Raw genomic sequence first — 23566 nt, 5'->3', positions numbered from 1 at the left:
GACGATGGGTTGATCAGGGGGAGCTCTCCCGAGCAAGTCCTGGATCATCTGTCCGTCACCTGCCACTCACTCCCTTCACAAGCTGGGCTTCTCCCTTAATTTAAAGAAGTCCCATTTGACACCAACGCAGCGGCTCCAGTACATCGGAGCAGTGCTCGACACATCCCTGGGTCAGTGTTTTCCTCCCCAGGTGAGGGCTCTTCACATTCAGCAGATGGTGCACAAGTTTCAACTTGCCCAGAATCTCCCAGCGTCCGAGTTCTTGAGACTGCTCGGTCTCATGGCATCCGGCATTCTTCTGGTGCCAGAGGCTCGTCTGCGGGTGAGATCTTTGCAGTGGGCACTCAAGCTCCAGTGGTCTCAGTCCTCCGGCAGGCTGTCAGACCCTGTTCAGGTGCTGCCCTCGGTCGCCCAGGACCTTCTGTGGTGGGCCGTCTAAGGCAATCTGATGAAGGGGGCCCCATTTTGGCTGCCCTGGCCGGAGGTGATGATTGTGACGGACGCATCCCTCACGGGATGGGGAGCTCATGGCAACGAGTTGACAGTCAGCGGTCGTTGGTCTCCGTCGGAGTCCAGACTCCATATCAATCTGTTGGAGCTGAGGGCCGTCAGGCTTGCCCTGAAGGCTTTTCTGCCGACTGTGCGAGGAAAGAGTGTCCTGATTCTAACGGACAACACGGTGGCCATGCACTACCTCAACGAAAAAAGGGGGGGGGGAGCAGGGTCACTTCCTCTGTGCAGGGAGGCGATGCAGATCGAGTTCTGGGCCATCCAGCAGGAAGTTTCGATCTCGGCTGTTCATCTGGCCGGAGACGACAACGAGACGGCGGACGCTCTGAGCAGGCAGAGCACGATCTCGCACGAGTGGGAGCTGGCTCAGGAGATTCTCCTGGAGATCTTCGCCCTTTGGGGGACCCCTCAAGTAGATCTCTTCGCCTCCAGTGTCAACCGAAAGTGCGAAAGGTTCTGCTTGCGGGAATTTCCTCCAAAAGGAGCCTTAGGAGATGCGTTCGTGGTGGAGTGGTCATTCCCACTGCTGTACGCGTTTCCTCCAGTCCCCGTCATCCCGCAAGTACTGCAGAGGTTACGGAGTTTCGGTTCCCGGATGATCCTCATTGATCTGGCGTGGGCCCGAAGGAAGGTGTACCCGGACCTTCTCGACTTGTCCATCTGCCCTCCACGTCGTCTTCCCTACCGAGACGATCTGCTCTCACCGGGGGGGGGGGGGGGGGGGGGGTCAGGTTCTCCATCCAGAGGTCAGATCCCGCAACCTTCACGCTTGGCTTCTGAAAGGTTGAGGTATAAGGATTGGGACCTCCCTGAAGCCGTGATGTTGGTGTTGCTCTCGGCCAGGCGACCGGCAACAAAGTCTCTGTACCGTTGCCGTTGGAGAAAGTTCTGCGACTGGTGCAGAGTTAAGAATGTGGATCCTTTCGAATGTGACATTCCCATGGTTCTGTCTTTTTTGCTTTCCTTGGCCCACAGGGGCTTGCAGGTGGGGACCATTAAAGGTTACCTGGCGGCGCTGTCCATATTTAAGCGCTTGCCTGAAGAATGTTCCTATTTTAAGATTCCTTTAATTTCTCAGTTTTTGAAAGGGCTCACTAATGTGTTACATCCGTCACCTTTTCTGGTGCCCAGTTGGGATTTGAACCTTGTTCTTAAGTTTCTGATGGGTGCTCCGTTTGAGCCTCTACATTCTTGCCCTTTGAGACTGTTAACTCTGAAAACTGTGTTTTTGGTTGCGGTTACTTCCGCTCGCAGAGGATGTGAGTTACAGGCACTTTCAGTTAAGCCACCCTTCACTGTGTTTCATAAGGACAGGGTTTTCCTTAGAGTTCGTCCTTCTTTTCTTCCGAAGGTGGTTTCGGAATTTCATTTGAGCCCGAAGGTTGTTATTCCGGCGTTCTATCCTCCTCCACATCCTGGTAAGGAAGAGGAGAGGCTCCATAGGCTTGATCCTAGGAGAGCGTTGAGCTTTTATATTTCGCGCATGTCCCGGGTCAGAGTTGACGATCAACTTTTCATTGGTTACGCTGGAAAGCATTTGGGACAAGCTGTGACGAAACAGACTGTCTCGTTGGATTATTTTAGGTATCTCCGAGTGTTACCGCTTGGCGGGTAAGGACCCTCCGGCTGCCTTGCGGGCCCATTCTACCAGGGGAGTGGCTGCGTCTACTGCCCTGCAGAGGGGTGTTCCTATTTGTCACATCTGTGATGCAGCCACCTGGGCTTCAGTACATAAGTTTGTACGTCACTACTCCCTCGATTCCATCAGAGGGCAGGATCTGGCCTTTGGCAAGGCAGTCCTATATTCTGCAATTTGATTGGGCATGCTAAATTTGTGTTCTAAATTCTTTTCCCACCTCCTTGCTTGGTACTGCTTTGGGAGTCTGTCATAGATATGGAATACGTCGGAGGACCCAATCCCCTCGAAGAACAAGTTACTTTCTTACCTGGTAACGTTCTTTCGATGGGATGGTCCGACGACGTATTCCATATCGCTCCCTCCCTACCTTCCCCACTGCAGAATTTCTTTTGCGCTTGCAGCTTGCATTCCGCAAGGCCTTGTGTGTCTGACTGGCAGAAAACTGGTGGCGCACGTTCTGGGGGGAAAAAATTACAACTGAGGCTATGGGTGTCGTGCGTCCTAATTATCACATCGGGTGACGTCAGCCGTCGGAGGGAGGTCCTCGGGGACGGCGCATCGACGTCATTGACGCAGGACGCAGACGCCGAAGATTTTCCGAAGCAGCACAGCTGTGGACATTACCTGTCGTAGATATGGAATACGTCGTCGGACCATCCCATCGAGAGAATGTTACCAGGTAAGAAAGTAGCTTGTTCTTTCTGATGCTTGTGGGTCTGCTTAGAATCGCATGCTGTGCATATATTCCGACATCTAGAATTACACTGTTGCCCTTTTCCTTGTAACATGCATCATTTCTTTGTGTTCAAAGCACATCCGTTCCATATCTGGGCCAGAGCTTAATTGTAGAAATGGCTATGAAAATGTTCCTTTTTTGGATTTTGAGTCCTTATCGAGTACTCGTGTCTCTAATAAATGTAATCTGTTTTTCAGAGAAAAGGAAAAGCGCCCACTGAACACCAGCCTGAAGTGATATTGAACAACTTTACAACACGTCTTGGTCACTCCATCGGACGCATGTTTGCTTCTCTTTTTCCACATGATCCTCAATTCACTGGTCGACAAGTAGCAACTTTTCACAATCAGAGAGACTATGTGTTCTTTAGATTCCACAGGTAACTTTGTTTTCCCCCACATGGATTTATTTAGTAGAAATGATTTCATAACTGAAGCCCAGAATAATCTGACTCAATGTAATGTTCTCTTTAAAGATATCTCTTTAAGAGTGACAAAAAAGTTGGAATGCAGGAACTTGGACCACGTTTTACTTTGAAGCTGCGATCACTACAGAAAGGAACGTTTGATTCAAAGTTTGGGGAGTATGAGTGGATCCACAAGGTGAGTGTTTGCATTGGTGTAATTTTCTTCATGCTACTCATTTTAGTTTTCCTAAAGTGGAAATATCGCCGTTAGTTAAGACTTTCATATCCATGATACATCTTCTTGACCTGTGTCAACCACAGACATTTTGCTTTGACTAGGTAACTATTTTACCTTGTCCGTAGGTGAAGAGGAATCTTTTTCTCCTCTCACCTAGTCTTTTACTTTTTATGGGTAACCTTTTTATGTCACTCCGTAGTGTATGGTTGAAGTTGGTTTCCTACAACTTTTGGGCTTGGGCTGGGTTGCTCCTGTGGGCGCCACTGCTTTTTCAGGTACTTGGGTGAACTACAGTTCCCAAGTAGTAAAGAGGGATTTTCATCCCCCTTTACATTTTAAATGGTGAGCCAACACACCCCACCTTATGTATCCCCTTTCTTACTTACCTGGTAACCTTTTGTTACAATTGCAAGTTTCCATGAATGGCTGATGGCAGCGTAACTACTTTTATGACTTTTTAGTCTTAATTACAGGCTGTTAATTCAGCCTCTGTAATGCACAGGACCACCACCATTTTGCTAAACTGGTGGGCCCCTTCTTTGTTCGCCATTTCTTGTATGCTTGCTGTTTGAGGTCTTCCCCTGCCATTCTAGGCAGGAACAACCTCAGTGGCTGTTTTGTTTTTGGCAGGAATCCAGTGGATTCCCCACCCGGGCTCCAAAGTGTCTGGAAAGGTAGGAAGCCAGGGATTAGTCCAACCCTCTGCAGCCTTTTATCTTGCCTGAAAGGAACACACTACCAGTGGGAAGGGGGGGGGGGGCTGGCTGTTGTGATTGGACAGCCAGACCGCCCCTTGCTGTAAAATGCAGGTAGAGAATACAGAAGTTGTGCTGTAGTTCCAGATAAAAACTCCGGACCTGGAAGCTGCTGATAAGTCAACCACTGGAGCTGAATCCGAAGATGAAGAAACGACGGCCGTAACTATTTCCAGCAACCGCAGAGCCTGCTGTGTAACCGGAGCCTGCTGTTAACCCTTCCTTCCAATCGACCTGGGGATCCCGAGAAGCGTGGCCCAGAGCCTGGCGAGATCCACTAGACTGGAAGACATGCATTTTGAGCCATCCCACGTCGTGCTGCAACACCATAATACCCTGGGACCTTGTGCCACAGTTCGGTGCACAGTGTTCCAAATCGAGCCTAAAGTTTGGTAACATCCTGCAGGACCTCCAGAGACGTGAATCCAGTCCAAAAAGTTCCCTCAACAGAGTGTTGGCCTTGTAAGTGAGTAGAATCAGACGAGCGACAAATCGGTCCTCTTCTGGCTCCTGGAAAGGGCGCCAAAACCAGAGGCGCATCCAGCCGTGAAGAAACTCTTGCCTGAAGCCTTCTCTGTTGATCCCTGCTGCAAAATCCCTTCCAAAGTCCTGTCCTCTGTCCTCATGACAAAGGAATCCATGGACCAGGTGTTTGGCTGCAGATCCTGAAGTCTCCCCTCCTGCAACTCTTCTTCTGTGCTGAGGTACTGTGTTGGCTGGGGAATTTACTTACCTTAAGCCTGTGTGATTTCTGTAAACCTTGTGGGTGTTTTCTGCGACTGGGAAGCCTCTCATCCAGTTCACCCAGGCCCATTGCTGGAATCCTCTGATGGTATCTTTTCAGAAGTCCCTGGACCCTAACTAACTTTAAAGTGAACAACAGTCTTTGACAGGAACTCAGACTTTTTCTGCATCTGAACGCTATCTCACCCTGCCTACAGCTGGCACCTATACCACCAGGTTCCCTCTTCTGCCTCTGAGAGAACTCATGTAATAGACTAGGGAAGGACTGGATAAGAAAAGGATTCTGTCTTCAATTATAAAAAGTGTTTAAAAGTCACTCACTTGTGAACGAGTTGGTTAGTTACCATCCCTCTGAGAGTGAGCAGTTACAAATGTTCTTACCTTGAATGTGTTCTGCCATTCTGAAAGGTTTATGTAAGGTTATTTTTACTCGCCCGTGAATTGTTTATGGCTCTTTACTAAAAGTAATGCTGTTTGCTTCACTTAAATATTTCTTTCAGAATATTAGTGCACAAGTTCCCCAACTGGGTCTTGCTTCCGTAGACCTTGAAACACTTGTGTATAGGCGCGTTACAAATGCCATGCCATATATCGTATCATATACCTCCTGTATAGCCTGTCTAAACTAGGTCTGCCTTGGGTTTTACCTGCCTAGAATAACATTGCTTCATTCTTAAAGTGTAACATTGGGTTTTGCTTTCCCTGGTCTGTTTTATACAGATTCTGAAAGTGTCTTAGGTTTATACCTACTTTTTTAAGTTGCCGATAGCTCCTTTTAAAAAGTGTATAGGTTTTACTTACTTTCGTCTGCCTTGGGTCATCCTAAAATAAGTTAGAAAGTTATTGCTTACCTATATTACAACATTAGGTTTTACCTGGCTAGAATAGCTGTGTGCCATTCTTAAAAAGTGTTCCTCAAGGTGTAGCTGACCTTGGTCTGCCTGGTGCAATCCTAAATTAGTGTAAAGAGTTCTTGTTTACCTTAATCGGTGTCCCACAGAGCTGAAAAGCAACTAACTGTATATTACACCAACAGGTCTTCCTCACCTAGTAGAACTGTTATCCTGAATGTGGTTATTTTTCTACTGTTCCTTCAATGAGTGTTCCACTATTCAGAAAAGTATACTTGCAAGTTGGTTTACTAAGTGATTCCTTAACGGAGTGTCATTGCACAACTGCTAGGGTCTACTACCCTTGTATTACTGAAAGTAATCAAAGTAACTTATGGTTTTACTCCCTGTGACTAGGTGTCCTATACTAAATGTATTTGATAAGGTCGGACTAGCCTAGAAATACTGTTAATTTTCTGAACAAGGTTTATGCTTTGGTCTGTGTACCTTCAAGCATCGTGTTAGGGGAGTTTTCCTGAAGTCCTACTTGGTAGTAAAACTTTAGTAAGCTATCGCAGTAGTTTGTAGATCCCCAACACTTGGTATCAGTCTGTAGTAACTCAGGACCTTGGTAGAGTGGCAGAGCAGTCAGGCTTATCTTAAGAGGAAGATGTGAGCTGTAGGTAGTAAGCACACTGAACACATTAATTAAAGCACATCAAAGAAATGCACATAAATGTATATTAAAATATATATGTATATTTACACGAGTCACTGTTGGATATCATTTTCAATACTTTCAAATGGTCACTTCTTAGTTGGTAGTTGCTGAACGCATAACATTGTTACAACAGTTTGACAGTTCTATTAGTAATACTGCGCACCCACAAAATAATACAGCAATTGTATTCAGTCTGCATGCACATACATGAGCGATATTTGCGAAGGAAAAGGTTATTCTAGTAGAGCTTCAGGTTCTAGAGGTAGTTTCGTAGCACAGCAAGTCTTTCAAGTTTGTAGCGGCTTAAATTCTTGCAACCAACGTGGGAGACCCTGTTAAAGGACTCGCTAAAGGGACACAAGTTGCGGCTTGAGTCAGAGGTAAGCGACGGTTGCCCTGGACACTTCTACGTGCACTTGCACGCCCTAGAGCGATTCTGCAATCAGGTAAGCAATACCTTTTTCCCCCACCACATTACCTTTTGGTTACAAGAAAATGTTTGTGTTGATCGCTCCGCGATGTTGCAGCTCTGCACCCGACCTCTGGATTCCTTGGTCTGATGACTGAAGACAATGTACGGGATCTCTCAACAGCAGTCTCGAGGGAGGATTTTGGGCACCACTTTCAATAACTTATTGGTTCACTCGGTTTTGGCACCTTTTCTGCAGCACCAACACAGGACACGATTCACCTGGTCAATCATCTTCGCTTCCTGCAGTCCCGCACTCTGAGGGGGTCTGGGCGAGTTGGATCGGCTCTCTGGAGTGTCTTTGAGGGCTCTGCAAAGATATGGACGGATTTAGCCTTTCCACAACGATACACTTGAAATGGGCAGCATGTTTCCTGGTTTTGGGGTTCCATAGCTCTGGAAACGCACAGGACCTCAGGAGATGGCTCAAATCAAAGTTTGTCCTGAGACTGGTTGTTCCCACCAGCCAAAGGGAAGGAGTCATCCTCTTCGGATCTCTTCTTTCTCACAGAAAGCTGTGTCAGGACGACCGTGGTCGCTTCAGTGTTGCAAAGAGTCTGCATGTGTCGCTAGTCGTCATCTTCGGTTATTTCAGCTTCCAGTGGCCGACTTGCTTTTCACTCCAGACGCCTTCCCTTTTATACAGTTCCAGCACACTCCCCTGCAATCTCTCAGCAATTTACAGAAAGGGGTATTTGGCTGGCCAATCAAGATGGCCAGACCTCCAGTGGGAGCTGGCTCTATTTGAGGCACTTTGGCAGACAATGGACAGGGGGAGGAACCCCCCCCCCCCCCCCCCCCAACTCCTGTTAGCGAGAATTCTCAGAAATGTTTTAATTCCCTTCTACCTTAGAGACCAGCTCTTTTGCTGGAGTTTAGGACTTTTTATTTTTATCCTGGAGAGAGTGGGACCTTTTTCCCACTCATCTGCTTTTATTTGATTTGAGAAGTCCTTTCGATTTCTGCTAAGGTTTAAATACCTTCTCTTGGATAACTACCGTTTCCAAGAGTAGTAAAGTGAAATTGACTTTACTTTTTTCTCTTGGTAGACCCAGCACACACCATCTTACATAGAGTGCTCGAGGGGTTACTTATAATCCCCTTTGTCTACCTTCTCATGTAACATTTTCGTTACCCTTTCTACAATTAATGGCTGGTGGCAGAGGTAAAAAAAAATGTTTTTCCTACCATTGTGTGTTTTTACCGCGGGCTGCGTTTGCAGCTGCAGTATAGCACCCATGGGTGCCCATTTTGTCAAAATGGGCCGGTCTTCTTTTTTCACCATTTCTTGTTGGAAAGGTCCTTGAGATTTAGTCTGCGTGCCAAACCAGGTTTCGCCCCTTGGTTTGTTTTGTCTTTGGTGGGATTCACTGGTGAAGCCCGCCTCTGGCTCCAGCATGTCTGGCAGGGCAAGAAGCAAGAGAGGTTCCCGAAACTCCCGGTGCTTAGTCTCCTTGGTTAGAGGAATGCACCCAAAGGGGATTGGCTGGAGGTCTCTCCATGGAGGACAGCCACCCTGCTGTGTGAGAGATGGCTAGGCTGCAAATGAACGGGAGAAACTTCTATAAAAGGATGTCTTTTGCAAGGAAGGCAGAGTCGACCACTGGACAAAGGAACCAAAGAAGAAATCAAAGAAGCTTGCTGTAACCTCCCAGACCATTGGTTTGCCCGGTGAAGCCCTGCTGCATTGCTGAAGCTCCAAATTTCTAATCTAGAGAAGCCCTGCCAGGACGATTTCTCCCCTTGGGTAGGTGAGACAAAACAGCCCAAGACTAACTCAAATGGTACCCCTCTCTTTGCTGGCTCTACTTCATTGCTGCTGCAGGAACCGAGTGACAGGAACACCATAATACAGTGCATCGCCATTTTTTTTTATTTTTAAACCGTTTTTATTGATTTTATTACAGCCAACACAAACCAGTGTTAATCTCAATATTAATGCACATCATTCTGTCTTATCCACTGTATTTCCCCTTTTCCCTCCCTCCTGTCAAGCCTATTCCTCTTCTTATGTCGTTTCTTCGTCCTGTGTTAGGATTTCTGTATCGATTACTTCTGGTGGGTCCTGGTCACTAGCCCCGTCATTTGCGGGCCCAAATAATTCTGCAATTGTTGTTTCCAAGCCACAAAGGTTCCTGCCTACATCCCCACCCACCCCAACACTACTCGCCTCTTGCCATACTGTCGTTTCCGCCTCTGCCCATTTTTGTAAATCCTTCCACCACGTTTCTATTCTTGGTCTGTGACAAGCCCTCCACTTCGTTGCAATCATCCTCTTTGCTAATACATACACCAGGTCTTTCAGTTTGCTCACATGCTTTAGTTTGTGGTCTAGGGAACCCTCCCCGTAAACAAGCCCACGCTGTATTTATCTCTACTTTGATCCCTTTATCCTCCATGCTACTTCACCCCAAAAGCATTCTATTTCTGGGTATGACCAAAACATGTGTACCATTCCAGCATTTTTCTCATTACATTTGGGGTATGCTTGTCCTGCATTTTTGAATTTAGCTATCCTTTGTGGTGTCATATACGCCCTATGGGTGATATATAACTGTATTTGCTGTAGCCTAGTATTCCTGGACACTTTCATGATACAGTTGAACACGCTCCCACATCTCATCACTCATTGGGGCCCGTACTTCTCCTTCCCAATCTTGTCTAAATTGTACCACTTCCTTCCCCACCTTGGTCGTTATAAACTCATAGAGCCTTGATATTTCATGGCCCCTTCTGCTATATCGTGTATAGCGTCTATGGCGGTATCGGGCTCACTCGACAATTTTTCTTCTGACCACGTCTTTGATCCGCTGCACCACCCTATGGTATGTAATATGCTGTCCTACATGCACCCCTGTTTGTTCCACCAGCCCCTCGAAATCCCTTATTTTCCCTTCCTGCCATATATCTCCCAACGTCGCTACCCCCACAGGCTCCCAATGCCTCCTGATCATTAATCTTAACTGTTTCTTTTCCCGCTAAGGCCACCAGTGGAACCTGCAGGGAGCATGGGTAAGGATCCTCCATTTTACAAGTTCTTCGCCATATCTCCCACCCAAGTACCATCCTCCTCGGACGCCCGTCCATGTCTACTTTAGGTAACCACATCTCATTCAGGAAGAACGGGGCACAATCTTGTTGGAATAACCTAGTCTCTGAGGTCGGCTCCTCAGAAAGCCATTTAGCTACGTATTGGAGTAGGCCTGCTATATAATAGATCTCATAATTGGGAAGTTTTATGCCTCCCCTCTCGTGTGAATTTTGCAATTTCCAGAGGGCCATCCTGTTCCTTGTCCCCTGCCAAAGGAAGTCCCTACATATGGTGTTCAACCTAGCAAAGAATCGCTTATATATCAAGTATGGGATATTCACAAAATAATGTAATAGTCTTGGCAGACTACCATTTTAAGCATTGCCCCTCTACCCATCATCGCCAAGGGGAGTTTCACCCAAAATCGCATACTATTTTCTATGTTCCGTACAGCCTTCTCAGTTTGTGCTGGTATTCTGCTTCCACCGTATGATATATATCTATCCCCAGGTATCGAAACGTGTTGACCTCCCATGGTATCTGGAGGATTGGTAATTGCTCCAGTGGGATTCCTTTATTACCTCCCCAATGGAAACACACAGGACTTTTTGGGGTTCACTGCTATTCCTGAGAGCCCTGCAAATCGATCCAGCACTTCCAGGACATACTGTAGGTTTTCTTCTGGGTAGCGCAGGTACAACATGTCATCCGCATATAAAGAAATTAAAAGCAATTCCCCTTTAATAATACCCATTGTCATTTTGCTGCCTCAAATATATCGCATGGGGCTCCAAGGCCAGTATATATATATATATAGCATAGGGGACCACGGGTAACCCGGTCTGGTACCTCTACCAAGCTGCCACCTCTCTGAAATAACGGACCCTGTCTTCACTCTGGCTAGCGGTTCGCTATATAGCAATTTGGCCCATCTCCGTTACCCCGGCCTTGTTCCATAGTTTGTTAATGCAGCCACCAACCATGGCCATTTGACCGAGTCAAAGGCCTTAATTGCATCTAGTGACACAATTGCCATTTCGTTTGTCTCTTCATTAGCATACTCAATGACTCGATGGGAGTCGCCTAAGATTATGCGTTATGTTCCTATTAGGGACATAACCTGTTTGATCAGGGTGTATCAATTTAGTAATGACTCTTTTCATTCTATTTGCCAAGACTTCCGTCAATATTTTGCTCTCCTGGTTCAGCATCGACAGGGGTCTATAGGATCTGCACTCACCACCAGGCTTATTGGGTTTGGGGAGCGGTATTATCGCTTCTCAGGGATTTTGGTCGTTTCCCGACTTCATATGCTTCGTTGAGCATTTCCAGGAGTGGTGGGAGTACATCATTCTTATATATCTTATAAAATTCACTGGGGAGTCCATCCGCCCCCGGGGTCTTACAAGTGGGTAGCTGCCTCACCACTTCTTCCAATTCCTCCAGGGTAATTGGTGCGTCCAACTCCTCCCATTCTTCCGCATCAATCTGCGGCAATCCTATATCCTCAAGTGTCGCTTATTGCATTGTCACATTCCGCCACGTCCCCATATAGGGCATGGTAATATTTTGCAAATTCTAGATTCACATCCTCCTGAGTGTCTGCTATACTTCCATTTTCTCTCACTATCGTTCTGATTACTGGTCTGGGAGTCTCGCTTTTGTATAACCATGCCAGAACTCTTCTAGGTTCATCTCCCCCTGCATGCTGTCTCTCTATGTATTTTTTATATTTCAGATTGCACAGCCTTTCCCAATATCCCACACATTTCTGTTGTACCCTAAGTATCGCTTCATTGCCATCTTTGGTGCCATCTCCCTCTTTCTCTGCTTTTCCCAGCTCCCTTTCCACTTCTTGTACGTCCGCTATGATCCCTCATTGTAGCCCTTTGGATTTGGCTATTGCTATCCCCCTCATCACTACTTTAAAGGCTTCCCAGAGAACACCCGCCGACTCCAAGCTCCCTGTGTTGGTCTCAAAATAGCTTATTATTTCTTCTCATGTCTTCTCTGAAAGTGTTGTCTTTGAGCGCTTCCGCTCTGAGACGCCATGACGGTATTTTCGCTTTTGGGGATCGATACTGCCACGTCAGCATAACCGGTGAATGGTCCGACAGGACCCTCACCTTGTATTCTATTTGCGTTATTTCTGTCATCAGCGCCTGCATGACAAACACAGTCTAATCTGGTGTGTAGATTCTGGGGGGCTGAATAATGCGAATATTGTCGCTCTAGTGGATAGTGTAGTCTCCATGCGTCCTCCAGCCCGAAATCTGTTATCAAGGATTGCAGTACCCTGGCTGCTGGGGTCGGTCTGTCCACTTTAGAGTCTGATCTGTCTATTTTCGGGTCCATTAAACAGTTAAAATCCCCCCCCCCCAAATCACTGCCCCTCCTAGGCCTGCGCTGAGTTTACTATATAGGGTTCTGAAGTAGGCTGCCGTATCCGGATTCGGGGCATAGGTGTTTATCACACTATCTCCTTGTTTTCCACCAATCCCTTTAATATTACCATCCGCCAATCTGCTTCCACTGTAGAGATTGCAATATCTGAAACAGTACATGCGGTGCCACCCAGGTGATCACCCCCCCTAGCAACGCTGAATATGTTGCCCCCACTACAGTCCCTCTCCACTTCTTCCGTACCACCTCCAGTTTTTCTTGCGTCAGGTGGGTCTCCTGCAACAGGGCTATGTCTATTTTCTGCCGTCGCAAGTACATCATAATCTTATTTCTTTTTTAATAACTATTGAGCCCTCTCACATTCCACCAGTGCTATCCAGTTTTGAATCCTTCCTTTTTTCCCCCTGTAGGCTTGATCCCCAATACAAACATCTCCCAACTACTTCCAAACTACAAACACCCAAACCACATGCCGTCCCAGCTCCCCGCCCTGCCCCAACAATACCCTCCCCAACTGTTGCCCAGCTCCATCCCTGGATCTCAGGCACCCCCGCATCTAGCCCCTTCAGGTGGGTCTCCTGCAACAGGGCAACAGTAAGCATCTCTTACCTCCTCACCAGGCTCACCTTCAAGCGAATAGGTTGTGCAGCACTGCTTGGAATCCCAGTCGACTTCTAGGGATCTCCCTTCCTTCTCCTCCAGCACCCCTCACCTCGTGATCTGGGCGCCCCAGGGCGTGCGGCGTATGCTGGCCCCCAGCGTCCCCCACTTTGAGTAAAGGTTCTTATTTATTTTCATGCCATCCGTGTGTTGCGATATGTAGCTTGCACCTGTTGTTCCTGCTTTCCAGAGCTGTCCACTTATGAGCCTTGCAGGTATCCGTTATGCCTTAATAGTGTACTTCGCACCCCCCACCCCCCCGGGTTTTCATGCGTGGGGATATTTTCGTTTTGTCTTGTTATAAGACTATTGCTGGCTACTGCTCCTCAGCTTGTAGTTCCCTTCTGCCTCCTGCACGCATTACCTTGGTACTGTGCCACGAAGACACAAAGTATCCAATTCCTTCTAATCAGCCCGTTATGCCCGTGAACATGAGGCGTTCACATACCCGCTCGGGTTTCGGGCTTGTTACACGGGCCCGACCATTCTCCGCCGCAGCAGTCTCGTGCGCCGGTTCTTAGTTTCTCCGGCTCCTATGCGCCGCCCGTCCCCGTGAGGGGACGAGATCTGCAGTCCTCTGCACAGCTGATCGTCCCGGGCGGGCGCCTGATCTATGCGCCGCCGGGTCCTTCTTTGGGCCAAGACCCCAGTGCCAATAGTCCCAGGTTATGTGCATCCGCCGCAGGGCAGCGCGCTCCTCTTTTCTCATCAGGACACTGCAGTCCGCTGTCCTCAAGCCGCCGTCGAGCTTCTACTCCATTGCATTTCGGGCAGTGGCACTCACTCGCCGAGGAATCCTTTGTTCTTACACGCCGCCATTTTGTTCATTTTGCGGCGCCGGCTCCCGGTACAAAGTAGCACATCTTCTGCTACTTTATCTCTAGCAATCTGCCGATCCGCTCATACTGTGCCTGAACCGCTCCCACGTTTGTCAATGTGCTCTGAGGTTGGAATATGCTGCTGAACCTCGCTCTTTGCGTCGGATAAACCTTGTTCGATCGTGGAGTTCGCAGATAGTGCAACCTATTCCATGGCTGCTTAGCCATGCCCACAGTGCATCGCCATTAAGCTGGACCCGAGCTCCAGGAAGATCCTCCGGACTGGTGTCCAGTCATTAGTTCGAAAACAAAAGGATTGAATGCTATACATTTGAGTAAAAAGGACCGAAAAAAGACTGAATTACTTTTTTTTATTGTATTTTTTTGAGGGGGTTTTGGTATAGGTAAAATAAAGTTTTTGAGCAAAAAACAGGGGTTAGGAGGGGGACACCCCAAAAAAAAGTGGTCTTTTTTCGGTCCTTTTGACTCAAAAGTATTGCATTCGATCCTTTTGTTTTCCAATCTTTAACTTACAACCCTCCGGACTCCCTCAAAGCAGGACTAACCAAGCCTGAGCCACCTCCGAGTGCTGGACCTCAGAAGCAAGGTAAGTCCACAAGGTTTCCAAGAACTGCAGTGGTGCTATTTGAGAGTAGCTGAAACCACGAAGTGCGGCCAATTGGAATTGTGCCCATTGCTGTCGCCGACCTTCAAACCCTAGTGCAGGAGTCCCCAGACATCCTCCCTCTTGTCCCCATGACTGAGGCCCAGGAACAGGATCTGCAGGACTACAACAGAATAGAAGCCAGCTGGAACATTTTTCTTCAGACTCCAGGTACTGTGAACTAAGGGGTACTGTTGTGTGTAACTTCCTTGCTCTCACTGGAGACTTGCATTGGCTGCCCTTTGCAGAGTTTCTTGCAGCTTTTCCCCTCACAAGCCTCCCAGCTTGTGGGCCAACAGTGATTTCTTTTACAACAAAACTCTCTTTAACATTGTGCAAGACTTTTATGCTAATCTTCAAGAGGTGCCTCAGCTTCCCTAGATTTTGCTCAATTGACATTGGCTGTCCTGGCTCCTCTTCTAACCCTCTGACTTTGTGATTAACTGTCCCTCCAAAAAGTCATACATATCTTACTTTTATAGCTGTGAAAGGGTTAACCTACATTGCATTGGGGGGGAATTCTAAAGTGCTTACCTGTTGGAGAAACGTGTAACTATTGTTTCCTTCCATAACCTTTTCCTTTTTGCCACAATTTCAGTATTACCATTTAAGTGTGAAAAGTGATATCTTAATGTCCACAGTGTCCTATCTATTGAAGTCCCCTCAGGGTGTAGGAGCATCTGTGCGCCATCCCAAAAGGGTATCTATTTACTTTATTGAACTGAAGGAGTGTATTTTGAAGTGTATATTAAGTGTTGCATATTGCTCCCTTCTAAAGAAGTCTCATTTTAAACTAACAAATTAATAAATCATTATTTTATCAAGAAACCTTGAGTGTATTATTTGAATACCTGTCACTGTGCAACTCTGCTGCAATCCTATAGCTCACATTGACCCCTCTTGAGATAAGCCTGGCTGCTCAGTCACACTACCAACATGTGTAGTATAGGCCTTTACCAAAGGTTGGGTTACCTATTGCCAAGAGGACAAGGCTGGTGTAGTCTCCCACAGGGTTTCTACATACAATCTTGCCTAACACTTGTGGCAGGCTGTGAGGAACTATTGTAGAGTTATTACATTGAATAGTTTGCTTTGCTTGTGTTCAACTAAACCCCACAAGGCTAAGCGCCATCAGAAAAGCAATGCCAAAAATGGATAAATTCAGTCGGGAAGCCCTGATCATTTTAACAGTAGAAACCGTAGATCCACTGAAAGAAATGTCTAAAGTCGGGAATCTTACTGTAAAAGGAAAGAAATTATTTGATTACAAGGTTGTTGAATCACCAAGGTTTAGGTAGTAGGCCTGCAACACCTACTAACCCAAGAAATGTGAAATTGAGAATGAGGATGACAGTTCAGAGTCTAAGTCTAATGTACAAGAGGAGTCGGAGGAGTCCCAGGATAGGAGCCCCTCTTTGCCACAGCCTGCCCTTTTGCCTCAAGCAATGTCCACTGGGACCCCACAAGGTCCAACACTGAGTCCAGAGTTTGTTTCTCTGGAAACCATGAGACTAGAGTTTGAGTTCAAAAGGTTGAAAGCTCAAACTGAAGCTAAGCATCAGGACATCAAACTCAGGGAAATGGAAAAGCAGCATGCTCTTGATATAAAAAGATTGTTTATTGAAAATGCTTCCCTCCCAGGGTCCTCTAGGTCTTCCATTCCCAAGAGGCCTCGCCTGCCCAAAGAAGCACGGAGTATCTATGATGTGAAACTTGATGATTTGGATTGGTTGGATGCTTTTGAGTATAACCATAGGATTCGGGCTCTCATGGGGAATCAGTTGATTCCCTGGCTTTTGTCTATGCTCCCCCAGGATGCAAGTGATGCTGTAAGGGAGTGGGCTTGAAAAAGAAGAGTATGAAAATGTAAAGCTGGCCTTAATAGCCAGATTTGGGAAGACCCCTTCCCCATACCTTAAGAGGTTTAGGACCCTCAAAAAGACTGATAGTACCCCTTGGACCTGGGTGCGTACGTGTGTACATGTGTACATGTTTGAAACACTAACATGGTTGGATTAAGGGTTACAAAGTGAACTCCTTTTGAAGGAATGTGAAATCTGTTTTTGATGCCTGCTTTCCTGAGCTGAGACAGCACTTGGCTGACTCAAATGCGATTGATCCCAAAAGGTTAGCATAGGCTGCTGACTTGTGGGTTGCCAACAAAGCCACTCACAAGAAGGATGAGGGAAAGCAGCGCAAGAAAGATGGAAATGATCATTCTAATTCCAACCACCCAAGAGGGCCACAAACAGAAAAAGGGTAAACACCATGGGGAACCAGGTCAGTCTAGTAAAACCTCTGGTGCTAAACCAGAGTCCGCAGAAGCCCCCATCCCAAAGAACAGTTGGTAAATGTTATGATTGTGGGTCAACTGACCATGTGAAAGGGGATCGCAGATGTAACGGTCAACCTTCAGGAGTCCACACTGCCTCCTTACCCCTTCATCCCTGAGGGAGAAGTTCATATGGCAACTGGCAACCTTCAACTATTGGCTGAAGATCTCAGCCAGTGTTTCTTTAGCCTCCCTGGGTCTGTGGGAACAGCAGAATGTGGATGTGTACAACTTCATTCCAGATAACAGAAAAGAATACTACAAGGACAGTGTACTTGTAAATAGCCAGGAGACCCGGGCCATTAGACACTGGGGCCAGCATTACAGTGGTGGATGAAGTTTTTCTCAAGCCTGAGGATGTTGCTAAAAGAAACACCCAAAGGTCCCACTAAACTTGCTGGAGGCCCAATCTGGATGGTTCCAATACTTCCAGCTCTCATCCAGTGCAATGATATGACTAGGAATACCTGTCGGTGAACAAAATGAGAGTCCTGTTGGGGAATGCCTTAAAGACTCTTGGAGTTGTATCAAGTACCCCAAGGCCTCCCAATAAAAGGAATCCGGAGCAGACTAGATTGGCCAGAGAGGCAACTTTAGATGACTCTCAGTGGGAAGTTACAGAAGTACCTTGAACTCACAGTCCACAGGGAGGACACCCTTCTAATTCCAAAGAAAGAGACAAAGGGTAAACCCAAGGTCTCGGGAAAGAAGAAAGGTATCACACCTGTTAAAAGGACATCCCAGAGAGGACAGTCCAAGGTCACACCTGTGACCCCTCCACCAGCTGAGGCTGAGTTGGAGGATCAACCAGAAAGTGGTGAATCAGCTACTGGTGAAACAGAGCTGGGAGAAGCCATTCCTTATGTTGGAGATCTGGATCCTAATGACCATCCTGAGCTGCAGACTTTGCTTGCAGAAGGTGGATCCTCTAGGACAGACTTCACGAGAGATCAAAGAGTGTGTCCTACTCTTGAAGGACTTCACCAACAGGCAGCTTCCCAACTGGAAGGGAAAGAGCCAGGGAAGCACGGGCTGTACTGGTAGGATGGCCTCCTTTACAGTGAGACTATTGAGTCTACTCCAGGGGTCTACAGAAGACTTGTAGTGCCTCAGGTGGTGAGACCCTAGTTTTTACAGTTAGCCCATGAGATCCCTCTGGCTGGTCACTTAAGTTTTAAGAAGACCAAAGAGAGGATATCTCTGGATTTCTACTGGGCCAAGATGGGGTCTGATGTAGATGCATTCCATAGAAGCTGTCACACTTGTCAGACATCTGGCAAGAGTGGAGCCAAGAACGTGGCACCCTTGGTGCCTTTCCCAGTGGTGGGAATTCCTTTTGAGAGGGTAGGGCTCGACATTGTTGGTCCCCTTGACTCTCCCACATCTGACCATGCTACCAGGTATCCTGAAGCCATACCTACGAGGACTGTTACTGCTCAGGCAGTGGCTAAGGCCCTCCTTGGTATTTTTTACCGGGCTTAGTTTCCCTAAGGTAGTCATCTCAGACGGGGGACCATTTTAATGTCCCTTTACATGCAGACCATGTGGAAAAACTGTGGAGTGACCTACAAGTTGTCAACAGCATGCCATACCCAAAACAATGTGTTGGTGGAGAGGTTTAACAGAACTATGAAGAGCTGTATTGGTGCTTTAGAGGAACCCCTTAGTGGAAAGTGGGACCTCCTACTGCCATGCCTTCTCTTTGCTTATAGAGATGTCCCTCAGGAAGGGGTTTGTTTTAGCCTCTTTGAGCTGCCCGATGGTCATCTGGTTAGTGGACCATTGGCCCCAATCATGAAAGAGTTGGAGAGTGCTCCTTCCCTCCTCAAGCCAGTGAGTCACTGACTATGTGCTGGGTCTCCAAAGGGGAATGGCACAAATTGACAGAAGCTTCGGATAACCTGAAACCTGGTCTGGCTCTGGTCAAACATTGGTATGACCAGAAGGCCAACATGTTGCAGTTTACTCCAGACCAGCTTGTTCTAGTTGTGGTACCTATTAGGCAGAGGGCCTTACAGGCAAATGGATTGGACCCTTCAAGGTTGTTGGCAAACTTTGAGAGGTCCATTATTTAGTGTACTTGGGCAATCCTAAGGAGGCCCCTAGGGTCTATCACACTAACCGCCTAAAGGCATACGTATCCAGACCAGAACTTGGAGCTTTGCTCTTAGCATCTGATCAAGAGGAGGAGTACGAGGAGGAGAGTGAGCCTATACCTGACCTCCTTAGGGGACAGCCTTTAGATGGAAAAATAGCAGTTAATCTCTCTTCTGATATGACTCTGCCACAACAGGAAGAGTTCAAAGTTCTGTTGAATCAGTTTGGCTCCCAGTTTTCACCAACACCAGGCTTGACCCCTTGGGGCCAGCATGATATTCTCACTGGTGACTGTCTCCCTGTTAAAGGCAGGGGTTACCATCTAAGAATGGCAAACTATCTAAGAACCCACTTAAAGGAGGAGGTCAAGAAGATGCTTGATCTTGGAGTAATAGAGCCATCTAGAAGTCCATGGACTAGTCCAGTTGTACTAGTACTAAAGGCATGATCCAAAGAGTTGAGGTTCTGTGTGGATTATAGAGCTCTTAATGCAGTCACCATGACTGATGCCCATCATTTACCTAGGACAGATGAGCTGGTGGACAAACTTGGTTCAGCCAAGTTCCTCAGTACATTTGATCTAACTTCAGGCTATTAGCAGAAAGCTCTGATAGACCATGCCTGGGCGAAACCTAAACTGCATTTTCTACCCCAGGAGGCCTCTACCAGTTTAAGGTCATGCCTTTTTGTACTAAAAATAAATGCACCTGCTACTTTCCAAGGGATGGTGAATCATGTTCTGAATGGGATGGAGGACGTCTGCATGGCATACTTGGATGACCTTGCAGTGTTCAGCCCCACTTGGTAAGAACATATTTATTTATTTTTACATATATATTTACCACCTTGGATATGTTTTGCAGGCTCTTGAACAGGCCCATCTGACCTTAAAGGCTAGCAAATGGCAAATTGGTCAGAGCAAAGTGGTCTACCTTAGCAAAGTACAAGCTGTACAAGACTGGGCCACCCCCACTGCCCAAACCCAAGTGAGCGCCTTCCTAGGTCTCACTGGTTACTAATGGGACTTCATTGAGAACTATGGGACCGTAGCTTCTCCCTTGAATGTGGCTCTTTGCCCAAATTCCCCAAGAAGGACAGGTGGAATGAGGAGTGCACTCAAGCCTTTGAAGGACTTAAGAAAGCTTGTTGTCAAGCTCCAGTCTTGAGAGCTCCTGACTACAACCAATCCTTTATTGTACAAACTGATGCTTCAAATACAGGAATATGTGCAGTTTTGAATCAGCTGGATGAGAAAGTCGGGAAACGCCCTTTCTCCAGCATGGGGTCTGGCATGGATTCACATGCTCATGAATATTCCCCGTCGTCAGGCTGGGAATCCTCGGTATTCCCAGCCTGACGACGGGGGGCTGGGAATACCCAGCCCCCCGTCGTCAGGCGGGGGGCTGGGTTTCTGATCTGTCTTTCGTAGTAATAACCAATCACTGGTCTCTGCGTCATACTGACCACAGCCAATGACTGCCCTCTACCTAAGCACCGCCTCTGGCAGCCATCTTCAGATTTTTACCGCACGTTCATGTGTTGGGATCCTCGTGCTATTGCTCTCGAGCGTTAGTGCTATTTTTCGCGCTTTTTTCACAAAAACTTCGATTCTTTCGGTCAAAAGAGCCTCAAGCTCCACCGATCCTACATCCGATCAACGGGGACCCGTGTCGGATTCGTCTGCGCCCCTCAAGGGTGAAGATTTCGTCGAGCTACACTTCGGAGGACTCCAGAAGCTTCTCAGGCCCGGTCTCGGAGATGGCCCAGGAGAAGGGAAGCTCGACGCCCGGAAAGCTGTTCAGGGTCTGCCCTGGATGCCAGCTGCAGAACGTCTTTAAGGAGGACGAACACTCTTTCTGCCTTTACTGCCTTCATGAGGACAAGACGCACGTGGAGAAGGACTGTGCGTTTTGCGGCAACATGTCGGAACGGACCATGAAGGACCGCCATCAACGTCTCGCTAACTGGCTGGAGGTTAAGAGCCCGTCTGGCGAGAAGAAGAAGAAATCCGAGCGGTCTTCTAAGACCTTTGAGGGCGCCCCGGCGACGGGGGCCCAACATAAGGCCAAGCACCGCGAGTCCGCTGGCACCGGGAGCGCCGAACGGTCGGGCTCTACGGGCGCCAGGCAGGGCGCACCCTCCCCGGCACCATCAACCACGAGCCAACGCTCTGGGTCGGGTAAGAGGAAGGCCGAGCACCCGGCGAAGCTCCTGGAGAGGCCCCGGTCGAGCTCTAAGGCAGAGGAGGAGCGTGGCAGTGCCCCCTCCCTCAAGGATAAGGCGGTGAGCGCACCTAAGGTGATGAAGGCCTTGATCCATCCGACCAAGCCCTCTATCGAAACGGTCGCGGCGGCCCTGGCTCAGCCTGTGGAGGCTGCACCAGTGGTGGCGACCTCAGGGCCCAGAATCTCCCTGCCTCCTCGGAGGGAGTCTTCTTTTGTGCCCATCGATAGGACCCCCGTGAAACCCTCCGTGGGGAAGAAGGGGGGGCAGGGCGTCGTCGTAGATTCGGCCTCAACCTCAGAAGAGGAGCTGATCGAGGTCTTAAGCCACGGCCTAGGCGTGGAAGAAGGCCAGCCCGTCGGAATGGACCCCGACGCAGGTGACGACGACGACGACATCGTCGAGGATACCGACGGGGCCCCTGCTCGCCCGTCGGATTCCCCTCTGCCAGCGCCGCAAGACAACTCGGCGGCCATTTTGTTGGCCATACAGTCCTTATGCTCCGAGATAAGGACGAGGCTACCGTTACCGACGGAGGAACCTCTCCCGTCGGGGGATCCAGAACCGGGACCTTCTGGTGTTCCCCCTACCAAGAAAAGAAGGATCCATCCACCACCTCCTTTTCAACCGTCGCGCCCCGTCCAGCCCTCCTCCCCGTCCACCCGAGGGGATGATACGGGGACTGACACGGCAGCGACGGGTACGGACGACGAGGCATACGACGAGGATATTCCGTCGTCGCCTCCCACCAGGGCTTCTCCGCCCGACGAGATCGGATCTTTCCACTCCATGATCTCCAGGGCTTCCGAGCTTTTCCAACTCTGCCCTGAGGAGAAGAAAAAGGAAGGCTTCCTTTATCAGCGGCGCGAGGCCAAGAGGAAGACGGTCCTCGCAGTGCCTCTGTTGGACGACATTTGGGATGAGGGCCTTTCCCTCCTCAAGAACCCTTCCTCGACGCCAGCTAGAAGAGACCGGTACGAGAAAAAGTACCGGGTCCCGGACACGGCCCCCCTATGCCTCCGGGCGCAGCCTACCCCGGATTCCGTCGTCTCCGCGGCAGCCAGGAAGAAAGCGGGGGGGGGGGGTGCGGCCTCCACATCGACTTCCCCGCCGGACGGCGAGGGAAAGAAATTGGATGCTATGGGACGTAGAGTCATCTCGTCGGCAGCGACGACGATTAAAGCGGCCAACGCCTTGGCTATCGTGGCTCGCTACGACAGGGAGCTCTGGTACAAGATAGCTCCCCTGCTGGATTTTCTGCCGGACGACAAGAGGGCGGAGGCCCTGGAGATCCTGCAGGAAGGTGAGGTGGCCTCGGACCACGCCATCACCGTGGCGACGGACATCGCCGACACTGGGTTCCGCCAGCTGGGCAACGGCGTTTGCCTTCGACGTCGTGGTTGGCTCAAAGCTACGGACTTCCGGCAGGACGTCCAGACCAGAGTCCTGGACATGCCCTTCGACGGGAACAACCTGTTTGGGAAGACAGTGGACGATTCCCTTCAGGCCATCAAGGCGGATACTGAGACGGCCCGGGCCCTTGGAGTTCTGCAGCAACGACGGACGCCCTTTCGGAGCGGCGGAGGCAAGGGCGCCTCCAAAGGTTCCGGCGGCGGTTTCGCTTCCTACCGTCAAGCGGCCCGCTCGTCGTCGCAAGAGGCCTACAGAGGACGAGGCAAGTCTAGCGGACCCCGCCGTCGTCGCCAAGGAGGTCAAGGCGGCAAGGCCGCGTCCAAGCAGGATTGAACCGGCCGTGGGGTCGGGCCCCCACCGAAGCACCCCGGTGGGAGGCCGGCTGGCGGGCTTCGTCAGCGTGTGGGAGTCCATCTCCACCGACCGTTGGGTGCTGGACGCCCTGGCCCGGGGCCACGCGCTCGAGTTTCAAAGAAGGTGCCCGCGCGTCCCCCCCCGTGGCCAGGAAAGAACTTCACGTCCCTCAACTTCTCCTGGAGGTAAAGGCGATGCTCAGAAAGGGCACCATCGAACTCGTCCCAAAGAGGCTTCGGGGCTCCGGAGTCTACTCGAGATACTTCCTCGTGAAGAAGAAGACGGGAGGATGGCGCCCCATCCTAGACCTGCGACGTCTGAACAAGTTCATCAAGGCGCAGAAGTTCCGGATGGTCACCCTCCAGCACGTCCTGGGTCAGCTGGAGGAAGGAGACTTCCTATCGTCGTTGGATTTGGAGGATGCCTACTTCCACATTCCCACCCTAAAGGGGCACCGAAAATTCCTCAGGTTCGTGGTCCAGGGGCGTCATTACCAGTTCAAAGCCCTTCCCTTCGGACTACG

The 23566-nt window shown here is 49.0% G+C and overlaps 1 protein-coding gene across 1 annotated transcript in view; it reads left to right on the top strand.

The window, feature by feature from the left end:
• Positions 1-23566, top strand: part of RPF1 (ribosome production factor 1 homolog) — a 231025-nt gene that overhangs the window by 197837 nt on the left and 9622 nt on the right. The window contains exons 7-8 of the mRNA XM_069641594.1: positions 3083-3264; positions 3361-3487. Coding sequence (XP_069497695.1) covers positions 3083-3264; positions 3361-3487 — 309 coding nt within the window. The remainder of the gene's footprint in view (positions 1-3082; positions 3265-3360; positions 3488-23566) is intronic.

Source organism: Ambystoma mexicanum, chromosome 1q, assembly GCF_040938575.1.
Source record: "Ambystoma mexicanum isolate Mex_15411 chromosome 1q, UKY_AmexF1_1, whole genome shotgun sequence".
NCBI classification, from domain to species: Eukaryota; Metazoa; Chordata; class Amphibia; order Caudata; family Ambystomatidae; genus Ambystoma; species Ambystoma mexicanum.
Note: the sequence above shows the minus strand (reverse complement) of the source record. Positions and strands in the feature narration are given on the sequence as shown.